Below are 22,139 nucleotides of genomic sequence, written 5' to 3'. Positions count from 1 at the left end.
CTTGGCATCAAGAGTTTAGGAGAAAGAGCATGGGCAAGCACGCTGCGTATGTGATGAGCTGACCGGAGAGTGACACATCACTTCTATTTACAGTCCGTTGCCCAGGACCAGTGTAATGGCCACTGTGAATCAAAAGTCTCTGAGATTTCATTTCATTTGTTTCAAAGTTATAATAGTATTTTGAGTTTCTTAAAGTATATATAATGGTAATTATACAAGCCGAACAAGGTTTAGAGACCCAGTTGGGCCTATGTGATGTATCATATTAAGAAAATAAAGAAAAGACACTATGGTAATTAAAAGCGATTCTTAATTTTTGTGTGTATATATTTTAAGAACCTTAAAGGCATACATTTCATAACCAAAATAAGACTTTAAAAGCCCTACTTTTTCTGCTCTATTGACAATGACAAAGATGCTGCTCTCATTTCTATAAAAGCAACTTTCTTTGCCTAGATCTTTTCTGTTCCTTAAAAGGACACCATACTTGGCATGGTTAAAGGCATTTTTCACAAACCCACAGCAAACATCATACTCAATGTTTAGCCTGACAGTCTCTTTCTAAGGTTGGGCTCAAGACAAGGCTGTTCACTCTCACCACTTATAGCATTGGAAGTCCTGTCATAACAATTAGGGCATAGATTGGAAAAGAAGAGGTCAAACTCACTTTTTGCACATAAGATGATACTATACCTAGAAAACTAAAGACTCTACAAATAAGCTCCTAGAAACATTAGATGTGCACAATAAAATGGTAGGCCACAATTTCAACGCATTCCATGGCTTTATATATGCCAATAATGCAATAGAAGAGAGACAAAATTGCTTAAATAATACCACAATATACAAATAACATTGTTCCTCTGAAAATCAAGAACCTTGGAATCAGCTTAACTAAAGATAGAACAAAATAGATGAAAGATTTATACAAAGAAAATTGTAAATCCTACTAAAAGAAATAAAAGAGGACTTGAGGAGATGGAAACACATTCCAGTTCATAAATTGGAAGAATTAATATAAAATTGATCATTTTACCCAAACTACTAGACAAGTTCAGTGGGTAGTAAAACTACCCATACATTTTTAAAAGACACAGATAAAGCACTGTTGAATTTATGTATGGTAATAAAATCCCTGGAAAAGTCAAAGCATTCCTAGGGAAAAAAGAAGATGGGAGGCTTCTCTTTCTCCAATTTTAAATTCTACTATAAAGCTGTAGTAATCAAAACTGTATGGTACTGAAATAAGGACAGACTCTCAACCCAGTGAAATAGAATTGAGAATAAAGAGACAGATCCTCAGGTATATGGAAAGCTATTCTTCAACAAAGGAGCAACAAGAATGAAGGGAAGAAAGGAAAGCCTCATCAACAATGGGGCTGTGAAAATTGGTAAGTAGTAGTATGCAAAAACAGAGGAAAAAGAAAAAAAAAGAACTCAGACCCTTTCTAACATCAGACACAAAAGTCAAATCAAAATAGATCAAATACATTGATATTAGATCTGAATCCATATATATTTATTGAGAAAACAGAGATATAATACTTCATAACATTAAGTCTAGAGAATATTTTCACTGATTCAATGCCATTGGTCAAGCAAGTGGAAGCAAAAATTAAAAAATTGGGACAGAAAGACTGATTACACTCAATTGTGGTATATAATATATATTTTATGTATAACATATATTATATATACATATATATTTTATATATATACACATAATAGGAGATTAATATCCTAGGGTAATAGAAATGAGGTCCGGAGGGTCTGATTCATGGTTGAAAGCTGGCCACAAGTGGGGACTGAGGTGGGCCATTAGGACAGAGAAGAGAACACTGTGACAATGATAGTTCTAAATGATCACTCTGAACAAGAACTGAGAGCTGAAGAAGGTAAAGGTAAAGGGATATGAATGATAACCTTTAGGTACTTGCATTTAAAACCATAATGCCCAGAAGAGGAGAGAGAGAGAGAGAGAGAGAGAGAGAGAAGTGTAGAGAAGTGTCTATATAGAGGTGGGTTGGTGGGCAGGAGGGAAACTGAGTACAGTGGTGGTGGGAAATGCACACTGGTTAAGGGATGGATGTTGGAACATTATATGACTGAAAACCAATTATGAACAACTTTGTAGCTGTATATTACTCAGTGATTCAATAAAAAAAGATAAACAAATGAGACTACATCAACTAAGATGTTTCTGCACTGCAAAAGAAATAAGGATCAGAATAAAAAGACTTCTCACAGACTATTGCACTATTTACCCACCACTCAACTGACAATGAGTTGACATCAAAGATATACAAAACACTATAGAACTTTAAAGAAAAAAGACAAAACAACCAACCAGCCCCATAAAAAATGGGGGAAGAATAAAAACTTTCTCAAGGAAGACAGATGTCCAAAAGATATCTAAGAAAATGTTCTGGACCACTTATTATCAGGAAGTGTAACTCAAAACAAACATGAAATATCATCTCACACCAGTGAGATGGTATGTTCTTCACATAATGAAGAACAGAAACAACTAATCTTGACAAGGATGTGGGGAAAAAAAAACTCTCATTCACTGTTCATGGAAACGTCAACTGATTTAAACTTTTGGGAAAACAATATGAACACTTTTCAAAAAACTAGGAATTTAATTCTAATATAACCTAGCAATTTTACATTCTGCATTTACCACAAAGGGTCCAAAATCTTTATCCAGAAAAAACATTTGAACTACTGTGTGTATTGTGGTACTATTCAGAATAGTCCCAAACTGGAAACAGCCTAAGTGTTCAAGAACAGATGAACAGAAAAAGAAACTATGGTACATATACACAATGGAATACTACTTAACTATAGAAAAAGATAAAATCATGCAATTTGCTACTACATGGATGGATCTGGAGAGTATTATGCTGAATGATGTTAGAGAGAAGGACAGTTACAAATGGTCTCTCCAATATCTTGGATATAATTAAATATAGCAAAAAAACAAAAAACTTGCTCAAAAGCAACAAGACTGAGAATTGGCCATTAGCAGGAAGCATATAACTTCAGGGTGAATGGGGGTGTGGGGGAAGGGTAAAGGATAGTTTGTGGGGCTGGGGACAGTAGGACAATGGTGGAGGGAGCTGATATTCTAGCCAGTGTGTTGGTGTTGAGATGTTTTACTCATGAACACTGCCATTATCAATATTGTACATCGTGGTGCCTAAAATAAAATTAAAAAGAAAAGAGACAGAAACCACAAACTTATTAAGCACAAGTTTTTCCCAAATTGCTCTCCTAACTCAAGAGTTGCCATCCCACACACAAAAATACACTTTTCCTTGCATGAGACTAGGTGAGATATCTAATATAAAGTAGTACTTCTGTCATTCTATTCATTTCTCTCTTAATAATTTAGTCTGTCACTATCACTGTTACCCCGTTGCTCATCGATTTGTTTGAGCGGGCACCAGTAACGTCTCTGATTGTGAGACTTGTTGTTACTGTTTTTGGCATATCCAATACACCATGGGTAGCTTGCCAGGCTCTGCCGGGAGGGCGAGATACTCTCGGTAGCTTGCCGGGCTCTCCGAGAGGGGCGGAGGAATCAAACACGGATCGGCCCCATGAAAGGCAAATGCCCTACCCCTGTGCTATCGCTCCAGCCCAATTTAGTCTACTTCAATTAAAAATGAAATATTTTCAAGTTTTTCTTATATACAAATAGTCAATAAAACGTATGTTAACTCAAGCACAACTTCATCTTCTTTTATCTGAATTCAGACACGCAAACTTCAAGGGTTTGGAATTAAAAGAATACCCCCAAATTCCCTAAAACTGTTTTTAAAAACTTGAGAACTGCAGGCTGATTTTGAGGGGGAATTCTTTCCTAACATATGGGTCATGTCATGGTTTTGTAAAGAAAAAGGAACAAAATATGACTGACTCAAACATGAAAGTTTTGTAACTATCTCATGGTGATTCAATTAAAAATATTTAAAGAAAGGAGCAAAATATACATTGTTATTTGGAGAGAGCTAACTAGAAATCTCTCTACACTGGCATATGGTTTTAAAGATTTCAGTCTTAAGGAGCAATGTACCAAATCAGTGACTTGGGAGTTGAGCAGGGTAATCAGAGCTAGAAGAATTTACACAGTTTAAACTCATTATGCTGAACTGAGATCCCATGCCCCCTAATGACCCGCTTCTGATTAGGGTACAATGGTTCCTGGTTAGCTTTTAAAATCAGCTACTATGTAATTGTAAGGAAACACAATAGCTGGTTTCATAAGATTTTCAGGATACATGCTGAGTACTTTGGTTCCAAACCAGGTCGGTGAAGAAAGATGCTCAATTTAGTGTGAGAAGTTTGTGCATCACAACTCCCGATGGCACTTTTAAGAATAATGTGAAATGCCTAATTTGCTGCCTAGGAAGCCCGCTGTCGACTATACACTAACAAAAAAGGTGAAGGGCCCTGTATGCTGAAGATGGTGTTTAAATTAGTATGAAACACAGTACTTTGCTTACTTCAGGCAAGTACACTGAATCACAGAAAATAGATTTGAATGAGACTATGATAACAGATCGCTGGCAGCCTCGATATAAATAAATGCACTCATTTTTAAAATGAAAGGAATATCAATGTTAACATTTAGAATATGGCCTATCATATCACTCAGACTTTACAAAATAGTCAACAATTTCTATGTTAGGAAGAAAGTTTCCCAGTACAGGCAAGGCCAGACATTTTACGTTGCAATTTTGTTTTATGCAAAGACAATTTAAAACACCACAAGAAAGACATTGCTGACTTTATCTATTGACCCAAAACTAATCTTTGTGAGAATCATAATGATAGTAAACATCAGTGAAATTTAAGAAGCAACAAGCCTGATTTGGCATTTTCTCTCTTCTGGTAGTACTCCAGAAAATTCTCAGAACAAAAATTGTCAAAGGTACAATGTGCCTGATTTTTCTCATTTCCTTTTCTGAGCCTCTTTCTTAATGATATTTTTTTGGAATATTTGAACAAATTTTGTTATAATCATTGTTGAGGTAACACGGTGTGAATGTTCATGCTTTGGTGGACAAAGTACTTCCATCACCACCAAAATTCCGAAGAATCCCCACTGCCCCCTACCCTGTCCTCATATTATTTCCATGCTAGTCTTAATAACATTTTTATTCAAAACATTTTTTTTGGTGAGGGTAAGAATCAATATCCAGTTATTAAAAAAGTCTGAGTTTTTATCATAGGAAAAACTTTTCCTTTGGCTTTAAAATAATGAAGAATTTAGGGGAGCACTTCGTGGGGAAAAGTGATATCCCAATTTTGGAATTATCACAATACAATCTTGATAACAGGAAGCCATGTCCAAGTTTTAGAAAAGTCACAAAGAGGAACTCTTTCTTATAAAATTGTGAATAGTAAATAAAGCGTATCCATTTTAAATGGCTACTTTAGGTTGTGTATGTGTAAAATTTTAACTTAGACTCATACATCATTCTTTTAGTGACACACACAAAATATGTTCATATAATTCTCTTCAGAACAACTATTCTCTCCAAGTTTTAGTGCTATTATCTTCATCTTAATTAATTCAAAACTCCTAACCCTTACGTTTAGCTGGGGAAAGTACCCAAGGGATGACTTTATTTTTTGGGGAGCAAATTATTTAGAGAAATTGAATACAGACTTTAAGAATAACTTTTAGTTATCAATGAATTTGACAGATTCATATTCTTATCAGCCAGTCTTAAATGATACCAGGCTAATATATTCAGCAAGCTATACTCATTTGCTGCTCCTCACAATTTCCTAAAAATGCTAAAGAAATATCACATGTGCCAATTCTGTTTTGAAGAGTATTTTCACATTTGACAGCAAAATAAAAACCAATCACAAAGGGCAAGAGAGATAGATTAGTGGGGAGGGCACTTGTCTTGCTCACAATTGACCTAGATTCGACCCTTGACACAGCATATGGTCCACTAAGCACTTCCAGGAGTGATCCCTGAGCACAGAGCCAGGAGTAAGCCCTGAATACTGCTGGTGTACCCGCCCCCAAAGATAAAGAACCAGTCATGAAATAAAATACATACAGAATGAAAGAAAATATTTTTTGATTTGGCTGCATACACCTCTCTTAGTCTTTGAAAGCTTTCTTAAACTTTAATTTACAAATAATGAAAAGGTAACAGTAGAAGGTGTGTGACTCTGATGTGTTAATTGTTCACCTGCTGTGTCCTCCTAGAAACACAGCTTGAATAGATTTCCCCAGATTTTTGCACTCAGATTGAACTGCATGACTAATTCTGGGCAATGGAATGTAAGAAGAAATCTATGCAATTTCTAGGTCTGCATGTGCCTCCAGCAAGTTCCTACTTGAGAACTTTGAGTTTTGGGTGTCATTCAGGTCTAATGGATGAAGGAGTTAGAGGAAACCTGGATTCATGAAGCAGCTGGTGAAAAGTCACGATTTGTCTATCATCTGTATATTGTGATATGAAGAAAACATTTTACCTAAGATTTTATTCAACATATTATGTTGTCACTGAGACTTGTGAATTTTTATTACAGTGTTTAGTCTGACTCAACTGAAAGCGCTTTTTTTTTCAGTCATCTAGATGCCCACTGAAAGAAAGCAGCTTGATCCAAGTCATATAACACCTACGGGTATTGATTATATTACCTAGCATTCAGTGACCTTTTGGATATAATTGTTTGTTTTGGGATTTTATTTTATATGTGGTGGTAACATTTCATTTGTTTGTTTTTTGGAGGCCTGCCCAGTGGTGCTCAGGGCTTCCTCCTTGTTCTGTGCTCAGGATCATTCCTATAAGGGCTCAGAGAACATATGGAGTTCTGCACCTGGGTCAATCACATGTAAGACAGGCACCCTCCCTGTTGTAATAGTTCTCCAGTCCTCAGGACACAGCATTTTTTTATTGAGGAGGGAGGATAACGAATAGCTTCCCCAAACCTGTAAAAACTTATAATATGAACATATTAGGACTAGTCTGATTTGGGACTGTTTATGAATGCTGACAAAATGTCAGGATGCAGATCAACCACCATATGCTCTGCTTTTAAAGACCTTAATCTTCAGGGTGGAAAATATAAGTGGGATTACCACATCACTAAAAGCTTAGAGTCCTGCAGATGTTCATCTCAGAGTTTTCCTTAATCATTTTCCTCATTGACATGGAAACCAAATCCTTTAAATCCCAATTTATTCAACAGAAATGCATCTCCATGGGTTCATCTACCCTTAAAGAGGTGTCGTTATCACTACATGTTGGACTTTCAATTCACAATTTCAAGCTGCTTTAATATACCCCTTAACTAGGCACTTTGTTAATTTTTATATTTCTGATGACTAGGTACTATTTTTTACAAAGTTGCCACTCCTTTGTTGCTCCGTTCTACTCTCAGGATCACTCCTGGCAAGGCTCAGAGGACCATCTGGAGTGTTGGGGATTGTAGGATAACATAGCCTCAGGTAGTTTAGGTTTATTGGGTTACTCCCACCACAGTGCTCCCATTCCTCTTTGTTTATTTGTAGCTTCTTTCTTAGTGTTCTGTTGACTTGTAAATAATGTTTTTCTCTTCTCCTTGAGTCCTTTGCATAGTTTATTCAGAGCCATGTCCTTTTTGTATGGACATAGGAAGACTTAGCAAATGCTATGCTTTTGTAACCTGGAAGTCATTTGACTCTACATGATATTTTCCTCCTGGGCATCTGTTCTCTCGACCTAAGCCTCAGCTGCCCTTACTTCCTAGCGTCCCCAAAAGCAGGGTCCCAACGAGGGATGAGACGGACCCAGGGCAAGTGGTGAGTTGTGTGCTCCCCTGGCGTCGAGATGGGCCTGGCCAAAGTGCCTAATGCTTAACTATAAGTTAAGAGCTTGATCATGGACAAATGCTGTCATGATCCAAACAGTGATAACTAGATTTGGACCCTGCTAGGGTGAGGAATGATTAATCTGGCCTGAGTGCTGTAGTTGAGTCTGGCAAGATGTTCTCAAGAGAGATGCCTTGCAAGCCTCAATGTATCCCTTGCTATGTCCATACAAAAATAACTAGTATTAAGATGTTAATGAGTGTTTGGACTAAGGAAAGGAGAAAAACACCTTAAGAGTCAGGAAGGGCTTTGGAATGCCCTGCCCTCAGGAAGGGCTTTCTTATGTTGATTTTGCTACCTGGCTGGGTGAAGCCTAGAGGGCAAGGGGAGAGAGACAAGTAGGAGGAGAGACTAGAGAAGCCAGGGAGGTTTCGATAGATTGAGAGAGAGGACGGAGCTATCTGAAGGAGTGTGGGAGATGAGAAAGATGGAAGATTGAATAAATGGTAACTAATCAGCAACCAGCTTGGTCCTCATTCTTCCCTCGCCGGTCGTTGGCCAACAGCCGTCCTGATCCAGCCCACACACAGCGGCTCCAGAGCACCGGATGCGGGTGGTGAGACAGAGCCACCCGGAGAGCCCTTGGACACACACCCCTCGGCGTGCCTTAGTTTTTTACAGGGGATCGAACCTGGGCTTCAGTGGTGAGCAAATAGATGCCTCAAATGTGACGAAACTAGGGGCCTCCCAATATGCCTGCCAAGCGCAGTCTGCATGGTGGTGTAAGCAGACTGTCTCTGCCATATGTCATTCTCTCTGCTGTCTACACCCTTTTGGGGAATTTCACAGGAAAAACACCATTAAAGATGTTCATCCTGGGACTTTAAAATTCATTTTTAATTTTAATTTCCACCAACTTAGCTCATTTACAACAGCTTTAATCATACCACCTGCTGACGGTATGTCCTAAATATTAAATCTAGGTTTGGCATTAGAGAACTAAAAGAAGAAATATACCACTTGTTCAATGCTGGCCTATGACACTATTAAACTAGCACAATTCAGATAGCAACAGACCAAAAAAAACCCTGAATTCTTATTAGTATCATACATAAAAGTTAATTCAAAATGGATCAAAGTCTTTGATATCAAACACAAATCTATACAATATATCAAAGGAAAGATAGGCAGAACTGTCTATGATGTTGGCTTCAGAGGCATCTTCAATGATTCAAGATCTGTGATAAAGGAAACAGAAGTAAAAAATAAACAAATGAAACTGTATCAAATCAAAAAATTTCTACATTATAAAAGAAATGATCTGAAATAAAAATATGCCTAACTGGCTGGGAAAAAATTTTTACATGCTACACAACTGACAAAGGGCTAATTTTATTTATGATGCACTCACAAAAAATAAAAACCCTATCAAAAATGGCAAGAGGAACTGAGTATATATTCTAAAAGAAAATATTCAAATGGCCAGCAGACATATGACTAGTGCTCTTCATCAATTAATATCAGGGATATGAAAATCAAAATGACAATAAGGTATCATCTCATGTTATTGAGAATGGCATACTTCAAAAGGATAGAAACAACCAATATAGCAGAAATGTGGCTAAAAGAATCCTTTATCCACTCTTGGTGGGCAAACCATTTGGTTGGACCTCTGTGAAAACCTGTCTGGAGATTCCTCAAGAAAGAAATATAGTTTCTGTGTTACTCCCAAATTCCACTTTATGGAATCTACAAAAAGGGCCAAAAATTATTTGAAAAGATATTTGATTCTTATATTCACTGCAGCATTATTCACAATAGTCATTATTTTGAAATAACCCAAGTGTCCAACAATAAATGAATAAGTAAAGAAATTATGGTATATATACATCAAATGAAATATTACACAGCTCTTAGAAAAGATGAAATCTTGCAGTTTGCTGCATTTTATAGGATTTAGTGAAGTAATCATGCTGAGTGAAATAAATCAAAGGGAAAAGGATCATATAGAATAATTCAACACACATGTGGGATATAAGGAAGCATGATAAGAGGATACACAATGGCCAATGTAATAGACCCTAAGTGTCTGCCTATAGAACTGAATTGCCTATGTGGGTTTTGGGGCTAGTGAGGGATCCTGGAAATTGTGGCGGAGGGATGCTGAGATCTGGTGGCAGGTATGTAGTATAAAACATTACTGGTAGCACTCTTGTAAATCCTGGTATCTAAATAAAAAATTTAAGAACCTAAAAATGAGAAAAAACTTTTGAGATTCTGAATTGCTTTTGACAAGATATATAAAAATGTTTTACCTCCTATGTTCTTTACGAAACTATTCCTTCTTTCACTGAAACTCTCAAACTCTCAATTCTTCTACATAATGCATATGTCTGAGAATGTGTATATACATGTGTATCACTTTTTCTTTGTATCACTGTCATCCTGTTGTTCATTGATGTGCTCAAGTAGGCACCAGTAACGTCTCAATTTGTCCCTGTCACATGCTAGTGTAGTCCAATGGCACACTGGGGGCTCTCTCAGGATCAGGGGAATGAGGACTGTCATTGTTACTGTTTTTGGCATATTGAGTACGCCACGGGTAGCTTGCCAGACTCTGCCGTGGGGGTGGGATACTCTCAGTAGCTTGCTTGGCTCTCCGAGAGGGACAGAGTCTTTTGGGGGCTTATACATATATATGTATGTATATGTATATATATATGAAATTGTGAGAAATATTGTTTGTTGGCATATTTGATATACTTATATTTCAAAGAGTTTTTTTTACTTCATTTAATGAAGACTAACTTCTTACAAGGATCAAACTGAATTAAAATGTTTTATACACACACATACACACATATGTATATATACATATATATATTTGAAATGTTAGTGGAATCGAGATTTTACAAATTTACTTGTGAAAATAGGGAAGGATAAAGGACAATGAAGTGTATAGAAAACACAAAAGCTTATATAAAGATGGAGACAAGTTTTTTCTGAGCTAGTCTTGTGACCACAAGGCTACTTAATAAATGGGCAGACTTATAGTCAGTGAAAGTATAAATTCTAGATAGGAGGGCAAGTTGAATAGCCAAGTTACAATGGTTTTGCAGTTCTCTTGTCTTCTTGCTATTGAGGCATCTGTTCTGAAATATCTAGGCATTGTGGATTTTGATGCGACATGACAGGTCTTTATATTTGGAAAATTTACAAAAACTTCTGCTGCAAGTCAGAATGCTGGAAGAGGACCAAGCAGGCCTTTCAGATGGATTATGCTGATTCACATCATAGAAGGGATCAATGGCAAAGATGAAAGACTTGGATCAGAATCAGAACCAACCAGAATTAGACTCTATTTTACACTGATTCTTCTATTAATTTTTAAATCTTAGATAGTGTACAGCTCAGAGACAATTACAGTCGATCTTTACAGTCGGGATGCAACCAGATCTGTAAAGCAAAAACAAATTCAAATTCTCAGCAATGATCCAAAGATTAAAAAAGTTAATGAGAGAAAAAAAGAGGTAAATCAGGTACTTGTACTATAGAGTCAATGAACACTCATCTCCGTCTCCTTTCCATTATAGGTAGGTGGGTTGCTAAATGCTTAGTTGCAAAAGAAGCTAAAACATGAGTTATACTTTGATTTTTTTGGGGGAAAGGCTCTTGCAATGCATTATTGATGTGAAAGGTAAAATACTTTATTAAAAATGAAAGCCATTCTTTTACAAAGAAAATATTTCAATGCATTTATGCATGCAGTTCACTCAAGTTATATACCTAACTAAAATCTGGATTTTCAGTCTTCAGTGAGCGACTAAATATTGTTTTTCATCCCTTTGAAGACTTTTAATCAAAAGAAAAATGAAGTTTTATTAGGTGTTCTTTCCAGTTCATTCTATTTTATGTGGATATGAAAGTACATTTATATATAAATCACCAAATTAAAGTCCAATAAACATTCATCAAGCAAAGATCTTGTGCCAACGATTTTAGTAGGAAAAGGATTACAAAAATTAATAAAATATAATGTTCTCAAGGATCTTATATTCATATAATTGAGTTCTCTGTTTATTACTTGGTTAAATTCTTATGATTCATTAACATTTTTCTCACTTAACTCTAACAGAATAAAGTACACGGATCAAATGTATTCAGCTTAAAGAATTATCTATAAGTTCTGTTGCTTTTTAACTAATATACTTGACATGGGAAGCGTATTTGCCCATGGAAATATGCTTCTTTTGAATGCCTGAGTGGCCAAAATTGCAGATGGCATTTAGAGTTCATGAGATAAATGCTCACTGAAAGAAATGATTACTTTATTTGGAAGGTTAAACTTACACTAAGTTGTAAGTGTAAGTTTACATTTAAGTTGCAAGGTTTCTTTTTTTTTTTTTTTTTGACGGGGAGGCACATACAGCAGTACTTAGGACTTACACCTGGCTCTGTGCTCAGGGATCTTTGTGGGTCTGGGGGCGCCAGATGGATTGCAGGTAAGTGCCTTGCCCACCACAATATTACTTCAGCCTCAACTTGTACTGTTTCAATTTGATTTTAAGTTAGGTAGTTTGGGATTGAATCTACAGTTTCTTACTTTGCTTACTTGCTGAAAAACTTTGGATCAGGTTTTGCTATTGTCATTGTTGTTTGATATCGGGGTCACATCCAGCAGTGCTTGGGGCTTACTTCCAGCTCTGTGCTCGTGGGAATATGCAGTGCCAGACACTGAACCCAGGTTGGCTTTGTACAAGGCAAGAGCTTTACCCCCCATCTCTAGGGCTCATTTTTTTCCCCTTCTCTTAGCCTTACCTAGTTTCCTCATCTATTTATTTATTTATTTAATTTATATTGCTTTGGGGTCACATTCAGCGATGCTCAGGGATTATTCCTAGCTCAGCACTCAGGAATTACTTTTGGCAAGTGTTGGGGATCAAACCTGTGCTGGGTGTATGCAAGGTCAGCCCCTCACCAGCTATCCTATCTTGATGGTAACCTTACTTTCCTCATTTAGCATGTGAATTTAGCTTATTTTCAAGAAAAATCTAAGTGAAAATTATGTTCCAAGAAAAATCTAAGTGAAAATTTTTAATGTGCTCAGCACACAACTTTGCTCATTCATCAGCAGGTAAATATTTCCTCCATTAAAAATTGTCTTTATTAAGAGAAAAGTTTTTTTCTTAAATTTTATTTTTATTTATTTATTTATTTACATTAGTGAATCAGTGTGAGGTACAGTTACATACTTACAAACTTTTGTGTTTGCATTTCAGTCATACAATGATCGTTTACCCATCCCTCCACCAGTGCCCATTCTCCTCCACCAATGTTCCCAGTATCCCTCCCACCACCTCCCATCCCCCCACCCTCCCTCTGCAGCAGGGCATTAAAAGGGCTCTTTTATAAACCCAGTCTATAGGAGAACTGAGGTGGGGACAAGACCTGTGCTTTATTTCTAAGGTTGAAGTAATCAATCAAGAATGCAATATAATCACCATTTTACCATCTTTTAAAAAGAGTCTGACTCTTGGAGATGCCATAAAAGTGGTGTTGGTCAGTATTTCCTTTTTCTGATTTATTAAGGTACATAATGTTGCAGAAGTATCTCAATAGAAATTGAAAAAAGAGAATACTGTGAGGAGTGGAAGATCATGGATGGCTTCAATGATAATAGTGGGATAGAGCTGAGAGATGTAGTCTAGATAGCTTTTCATTCTCAAAAATACACACAAGTTGAACTCTGTGTGTGTGTGCATATGAAAATTTAACACTTTTTTTTTGAGGCTGAACATCTGCTGTTCCCTGCAGGATGGAAGCAACCAGGGAAGGGGAGAGAAAGACTTTTTTTTTGCCCTGTTTATGGAATGGCAGGTGGTCTTTTTATCTGGACTTTCCCGACCCAGATAACTCCTTTCTCCCTCTATGGAGCTCAAAATCCAACCCCTCACTTTTAAACTTGCAAACACAGGCTGAAAAACTCAGGTGTCAAAGATGTGTGGCTGTTGTCTTTGCAGGATATGCCTCATGCTATTTGACTAACAAAGGCTACACAGGACAGAATCCAGAGGAGATGAAATATAAATCCATTCAAAAAAATTTAAAGCCTTTTGTGTGTTCTCTATTTTATTTAATGAGATTTTATTTTTAAGTAAATTGTTGCTGAAAAGAATTGTACAACCCGCAATGATGTGACCATACACAGTCCATCTAACCACAAGCTCTCCAGCGGGCCCATGCAATGTACTTTGACCATCCACCCATTTTCTGGATGATTTCTTTAATTTCCTCTGCTCAGCTCTCTGGGTTGGCATGGAAACCACTACATTACTACAGTGTGATCGATATCTCTTCATTTTTAACTCTCTTCCCCATCCTCAACATAAGCATTTGATGAAACCTGAATGAGTATTCAACTTCAGATGAATTATTCACTCTTGCAAGATCTAAGAGTCTAGTTTATATTGCTACCCACTCGAACTCAAGAACTACCAACAGTGGCTGTCTTCTGCCACCTGAACAAGGAAAGAAAGATAGCAAGTCAACTGGAGGAAAGACGAATGGAGAGAAAGAGAAACAAAAGGCATCTGAGGAAAATTCTAATAGACCAAAGACCATTTGGGTGAATAATTTGGTTGCACAACATACCTGGAATCCTCGCAATTAATCTCTTCTCTCTTTAATGCTTTATTTAATTTGAGCTGGATCTCTACTGTCTATAGCTAATGTCCTAATTTGGATTGTCCATGGATTTATCAGGATTCTCAGGCTGGCCCTTTTCCCAAAGCTGTAAGCTTAGTCAATCCATAATGAGAGGACACCAAGGGTCACTGCAGTAGTCAGAAGATGGTAGATGTGCCATTCAGTGCAAGTAATTCAAGAGCAATTTACACTTACTAGTTCCATGACCATAAACATCAGAGAAGGCACAGAGGACACTAATTTAAACACAGTATCCTCCTTAAGATACCACGTTTGCATGCAACATCTGAATTCACCATAAGATACAAATATGAGAAAAATTCGAGAACATGAAAATAACTCTACCATTAATGCCATGTAAATCATACTATCTAAAATCTAAATATATATACATACACGCATATATGTTCAATGATACTATAACTACCATGATATAATCTATATCAGTATTTATATAGAGTACAAACAAAATTTCCAGGACGTTATTTACTGAGTTCATTTTTTGCTTTACTTTTTATCTTTGGGTCACACACGACAGTGCTCAGGGATTAATCCTGCTTCTGTGCTTAGGGATTACTCCTGATAGTGCTTGGGGTGCCTTTTGGGATAACATGGATTGAACCCAGTCAGCTGCATATAAGACAAGCACCCTGTCTGCTGTACCACTCTGGCTCCAGCTATTGAGGATTAAAAGAATAACTGGGTGCCAGAGTGACAGCTCAATAATCTGGAGCACCCAGATTGAAGGAGACCCCAAGTCTAGTCCCTGAAAACACACAGTTCCTGGAGCATGCCAAGAGAGACTACAAAGCATCAGGTGAGGTGTAGCCCCTGAGACAACTTGGTGTGGCCCAAAATCAAAACAAAGAAAGTGAAGGAGGAGGAGACAGAGGAGGAGGAGGAGGAGGTGGTGGAAGAAGGGGGAGGAGGAGATCTAAAGCCTAGCTGACAGTTGCAAGCATTATAAAAGTATGTAGTAGGTAAAATATTTCACTACAAGACATATCAGGGAAGTATTTTTGCTCTATAAAGGAGAGTATTTTAAGACTCACAACTGACAACCAAACACCTGTTGTGCCTGGGATGGCAAGTAAAGCTGCCACGATGAAGCACCATGTGAGTCTCCTTCAATATGCAATTTTCTAAGAACCATTATCTCAGAAAGGCGCAGAATTAATTATGTTCTCCTATTACACAAGACTGTGTCAGCAGATGCACACCTACACATAGGCTACTCTTAAAGAGCTAAGTATCAGAGCTGTCAAATATGATTTTTAAAATTCTTACTAGTCAGTAAATTATTTTCAAGAAAGTTGCCTCCGAGCACCCCCAATCTTATTTCAGATCAAAATAGGAACTAAATTTAAACCAAACCCCCTCCCAATCCCCATTTCTTTGGCAATAGCTCCTTTTTTCAGTACAGTCTTAAACTGTGATAGAGTCACGAAAGAGGAAAGAGATGTTGGCAAATCAGACTTCACTTAAAATACCTCTTCAGACTTATTTTAATCTATGACAAGAAACCTGGATTCAAAACTCATGGATATAAAATAGCTTAATAACACAGGGATTGTCTAGTGCTGAGAGAGCCAGCTGAACACAACTGAACAGTTCATGGGAAGGAATGCAATGCTTTTTCTAAGGCTATTTGCATTTAACATAGGTGCTATCTCCAAAACATAAAACTAGAAATAAGATTCACTTTTGCATATTAAAGATAAGGAGCCCAGATAGACAATTTATTTCCTATATTATCGGTATTGAGGCTAATGCTAAGGAATACAAGAGACGTGGGATCAGATCGTATCTCACATATCATAGACCATGTTCTTTACTATTTTCCATCATGAGCAACAGATGTATGCATTATTTTTAAAGGAAGGATTTTATAACAATAGGCTGAATTACCAGACCTCAAATTTTTTCCATGTATAAATTAAATTAATGCAAAATGTTCATAGCCTCATGTCCTGGACAACTGAAGTATTATAATAAACAGTTCAGAGTAATTAAGTGATTCACAGTATTGGTTTTCTACTTTCTGAAGTATTGGTGTTATAATAGTCAATCTATTTATATAATAAAAGGTACATGCTAGTTTAGAGTTGAAGGCTGATCCTTAAAAAATTATCAATCAAACCACCCACAAGGAATCACACTATTTATAGGTGGAAGGTTGGGTTTCCTCACGATCCTCCTTCCATTATATTTCAGTCTAAATTACTCCTAAAATTTAAATTAAATTGCTCATGAAATCCTTTCGTCCTGAACTTGGAAGAAGTGAAAAATATATGCCTCAATTTAGCTGTTCTTTCTAGTTTTCCTATTAACATACTCTTTGATTTGTTACATCTATTTTTTTTTGTCTCGAGTTTTTTTTCTTTTTAGAGAACTGTGATTTACAAAGTTGAGTTTAAGCGTATAATGTTCTAGCATCAAACCCACCACCATTGTCAGTTTCCCTCCACCCGTGTTCCCATGTTCCTTCTAATCCCCAGTCTGCCACCGAAGATTTTTTCTTGTCTTTCTCCTCCCGAGGGACAAGGATGATCTAAGCATCCTCCCTTTGCTACATTAGATTTCTTCATCCAGTTACTCTCTATGCCATAGGTATGCATGAGAGCATCCTGTGTTTGTCTTACTTCTGGCTTACTTCACTCAGCATTATATCTTCCAATGCTGCTCAAAAGTTCCTCATCTCTGCTTCCAAGAACTTCTCTGGGCTATTTCATGATATATTAAAGTTTGGAATCTAAGGACCTTTACTTACAAATCACTAACTCTCTAGGATCTGGGAAACCTCTCCTCCCTTTTCTAAAAAGAAGAGAAAATAGAAGATAGAAGGAATGCTTACTTTATTTTTATTTATTATTATTATTATTATTTTGCTTTTTTGGGTCACATCCAGCGAAGCACAGAGGTTACTCCTGGCTCATGCACTCAGGAATTACTCCTGGCGGTGCTCGAGGGACCATATGGGATGCTGGGAATTGAACCCGGTTTGGCCAAGTGCAAGGCAAACACCCTACCCGCTGTGCTATTGCTCCAGACCCTAAAGACAAATTTTACCATCTTTTATCCCCCAACAACAAATGTCACTTGTGACCATACAACAACCATGTCAGTACCAAGTCAGTGTCCACCATCTGCAAACCACATATAATATTTGTATACGCAACTGATCTTCAGTGGACTAGTATCATTAATATTTGAAAATATATCTAAGCTCTCTTTAGTGACTTATTTACTTATTTACTTGTCACAAATTCACAATTCTTGCAACAAACTGAAATTGACTACCAACAACAGAAAGTTATGTTCAAATAAATTTGCGTTATCATGAGAATCACGGGGGCTAGAGTGATAGTACAGTGGGTAGAGCACTTGTATGTGGCTGATGCATGTTTGATTTTTGGCACCATATATGGTTTCCTAAGCACCACAAGGAAAGATCACTGAGTGCAGAGTCAAGAGTAAGACTTGAGAACAGCCAGGTGTGGATTTATAGGAAGAATCAAAATAACACTGGGTGCATAAAACACATGATCTTCATAAGGTTAATGAGTGCTGCTTATCCTTAGCCCACTTAGAAAAATATATTTCTTAAATGAATTTTCCTGTGAGAAGGAATAAGCTGTTATCCTAAAGTTATATAATTGATCACAGTTCTAGACATCATAACTTTCTGATGCAGGCATATCCCTTCTTAATTTTGGCTATTTCTAAAAATGCATTTTTGGTCTTTATTTCAAAATGGATTGACTATTGACCTTTACTTAAAAACTGGTAAACACTCTATGACAACTGATGATTGATGAGTTACGTGCGGTAAAAGATGATGTCAAGAAGGTAAATTTTTAAAGACAACAGGCAAGCCACATTACTATATATCAGTAATAATAGGAAATATGATGATGAAAAGAGCATAGAGAAGAGAGGAGAGCTGAGAACAGGAATAGCTGAAAATTGAGGTAATGTGGCCATACAACTTTTAAGAATACAGACACTGTTTACATGTGCATTTTGCAAATACACCTCTTTTTATAGTTCATGAGTAACCTTTCATAAAAACATTCTCCCACTAAAAGTTCCCTGTGTGACTGATACTTTTGTGTATGAGGATTCCAGAATCCAAAGTCACCATTAAAATATTAAAAGTGGCATGCTGAGAAAGAGTCACAAGAATTTCCCTCCCAGAGTGTGGAATAATGGAAAAGTTTGATCCAAATTTATCTGGCCTTTTGAAGGTATAATGTCCCAGGATCTTAGATAAATATGCAAATGGAAGATAAGGACATAAAATACAATGAGAGTTTCAAGAAGTGAGTTCATAAGGAGCCCTCTCTAAGAAGGTAATATTTTGAGTTCTGACCATAACTAATTCGATTATATTGAACCAACCCGTGAAGATGAGTGATAAAGCAGAACAAAATATAGTCAATTACTATTTGAAAGCACCAGAGAACAATCAATTCAAGTAAGTAACATCTGAAGGGATGCGCTCCCAGAGAAAATAGACACGCACCTCCATGGATGCCACAGTTACCCAGGTGTTTTTCTGAGGCACTTTGCTATATTGCATTGTGAGGTGAAATGGTGTAAAATATAAAAGAGCAACTATTGGCCGAAGAGACAGTTTAGTGAAGTTCAAATGTAAATAATTTGGGATTAGAGGAACAAAATCTCAGACCGGAGGTAACAACATCAATGTGCCCCTTGGCATTAACAAACTTCTAACTTCGGTATGGAAACAGGGGGCAAATTCTCCAAGAAATTCAGAAGAAAATAGCAATGGGAAGGTTAAATGTCAGGGCAGAGATTTTAGCAGCCATCTGGTGGTGAGGGGGTGGAGATCAAGCCCTGCCAAATAGGGGTGTTTAGTAAGCGCTCAAGACTTTTAGCTGAGATCCTGGGGCGGGGGGTGGGGGAATGTGAACATGACTTAGAAGTGGCATCTACACTTTTGGAGCAAAGACAAGACTGAAATAGATCAGTATAACAAAGCCTAAAAAAAGTATGAAGTGAATGAAAGTGCTGCTACTCAATCTGCTTGCCAAAAGAAAGCCTGTCACTTTGGAGGAAAATAAGTTTTCATAAGCAACAACTACATTTAAACAAAATTATGGCATTTGCTATAAATAAGGGAAAAATAAGCACAGAATAATTTCACTAACATGTGGTATATAATGAAAATTAAAAAAACTTTTATAGATTAGAAGAAATAAATAGTGAAATCAACCAACCAACCAACCAACCAACCAACCGAGTTAACCAGAAGGGAAGTTGGGAGAGGGTGGGAAAACTGAATAAAAGATGTTGATTATGGATGACAATTAAAATTCTGGTGATTACCACTGGCAGTATTTATAGATATTGATTTTAAAATCTGTATCTGAAACTACAGAATGTTAAAACCCAGTGGCCTCAATAAAAATATACATATTTATCTGTTTATGTTTATATATACAAATAAAAACCATGAAATGAAATAGCCCTACATTAAATTTAAATACTAAAGTTTTAAATCACTATGATTAATATTTTTGCAAACAGGGAGAAAAGATAAAAAACTGTCAGTGATAAGGATTCTTAAAAAGTAATTATAAAATGTAGAATCAACATACAAATATTTTCCATTTTTTCATGATGAGGAATGTTGGCTAATTGTCTACTTATCTTTGGCTACTTGTCTTTCATTTCTGTGTTCCTTTTTAGTTAATTCCACCCCTTAATGCACCTCCACTTTTCAGATGTAATTGTCATGTTAAGCTGTCATGTAGAGGACAAAAAGCATCTGTGGAAGTTTTATAAATCAATTTGTTGAGTGAGAAGACATTACATGTGCCTTCAACAGGAGATATCAGTTATTGAAAGTGTATAGGTTAAAAATGGCAGAGAGTTGTGCTTAATCCCCAGTCTTATTACTGACAAATTTGTGTGATCATGTATTAAGTTGGTTAATCATTCTAAATCTGTTTCTTTTTGTCTTTCATTAGATGCAATTGATCCTGAAATTAAAAGACCACTGCTAGATGATTTATAGGTGCAAAATGTGTAGCACAAATTTGTTCTCAATAAACATTACTTTCTTTGATGTTTGTTATCATCAATGGAGAGAAGTACATATTTAAAATGGATAATCATGGACTTCAGAACTGGATATCATCTATGTATTGGTTATCATTTGATGCCTTCAACCAAAATACAGCAACATGCAATTTGAATTCTTTTTCAATCTTTCAAAGTAAAGGTCATTAATAACTTTATACACCATACCAATAATCAAAACAATAGATTCTTAGATTATGGGTTAGAGCTGTAGATGGGTAGATTGCAAAAAAAAGATACACAGGACAAAGCTCAAGAAAGCAGATCAAGGCATTTCTTGTAACAGAATGCTATGCATGCTGTGGTTTGTTGTTCAACAATCATTTCTATTAAATCATTTGTCTCTCTGACACATCTAATGAAGTCATGTTCACGACCAGCTTACTCACTGAATTCAGTGTAGTACATATTTTGACAGAAAAACTGCTTGTATAAATTGAAACATGCAGCAAATATATAATTTCATAAAAATGTTCATTATGCTTTCAGTGTGACAATCTTTGGCTTGAATCCTCTTGTGCATAATTTAGTCATTTTAAGATGCACTATTTTGGGTACTGGTTTGCAAAAAGATTATTCTTAAGCAAAAATCATAAGAATCAAATGGAATAATGAAAATGACAAACACAGTAAACTGGGCCATATGATCTACCTGGAAATATTTAAAAATCAGAATAAATAATTTAGTTAAATATTTTGTCTAACTAAAGCTGATTCTTGCAAGAAACTGAGTTAAGAGAACTCATATATCTTAGAAGATTGAAAATCAGGTCAATGTTCGCCTTTCAGTTAGCTATTTAATCATTCTACTAATGGCTCAAGTGTTAAATCTTGTCTTCAGAAACATTACAAAGTGAGCCATAATGTTTGCTTTTATTGTTATAAATGATGTTCAGACCCCATACTATTAGGTATCAACACTAATTAGAAGTGAGACTTACATCACTCTCGTGACCTTCTCGAAGGTTGTATGTGAGGTCATGTTGAATGTCTTCCACAAATTTGTGAGCATATTCTGGGTAAAGGTCCAACACTTCAAAGAGTCCTTTGAGGATGATACACTGGAGATCACAGTAGGTTAAAGCCTTCACGTCGGCATTGGTCTTGATCACTTGGTCCTTAATTGATAGATTTGCTCCAATTAAATCCCCTTTCCCTTGAAACAGTGGGGAAAAAGGACATACTATTTTAAAGAAAAGCAAGCTGACACCTGGAAGCTTCATTTGAATCAGAGGCTTCATTTCTCTGATATAACACTCTGATATAAAAGGGAAGGTGATAAACCTTTTGTCAACCACATCAGTGTCAGTACCATGATTTGGGGTATAATAATCTTTTGAGGGTGCTTGTGCACGTATGTGTAGTAGGCAGGGTGTTTTTTTACCTAGTAGAATGTTTAGCATTATCTTATACTCCCCAAATGAGTTGTAACAACCAAAAGTATCATCAGAATTGTCAAATATTGTCTGGTGGGCTAAATTATCCCTGGTTCAGGAGA

At 36.5% G+C, this 22,139-nt stretch overlaps 1 protein-coding gene across 1 annotated transcript in view; it reads right to left on the bottom strand.

Moving 5' to 3' along the window:
* The window catches only part of KCNH8 (potassium voltage-gated channel subfamily H member 8), a 384,704-nt gene that overhangs the window by 50,631 nt on the left and 311,934 nt on the right, over nt 1–22,139 (bottom strand). Inside the window, exon 11 of the mRNA XM_004603820.2 lies at nt 21,583–21,797. Within this exon, the coding sequence (XP_004603877.2) occupies nt 21,583–21,797 (215 nt within the window). The remainder of the gene's footprint in view (nt 1–21,582; nt 21,798–22,139) is intronic.

The sequence above is a fragment of the Sorex araneus genome, chromosome 4, assembly GCF_027595985.1.
Source record: "Sorex araneus isolate mSorAra2 chromosome 4, mSorAra2.pri, whole genome shotgun sequence".
In the NCBI taxonomy this organism is placed as follows: Eukaryota; Metazoa; Chordata; class Mammalia; order Eulipotyphla; family Soricidae; genus Sorex; species Sorex araneus.
This window is presented reverse-complemented; position numbering and strand designations above follow the sequence as displayed.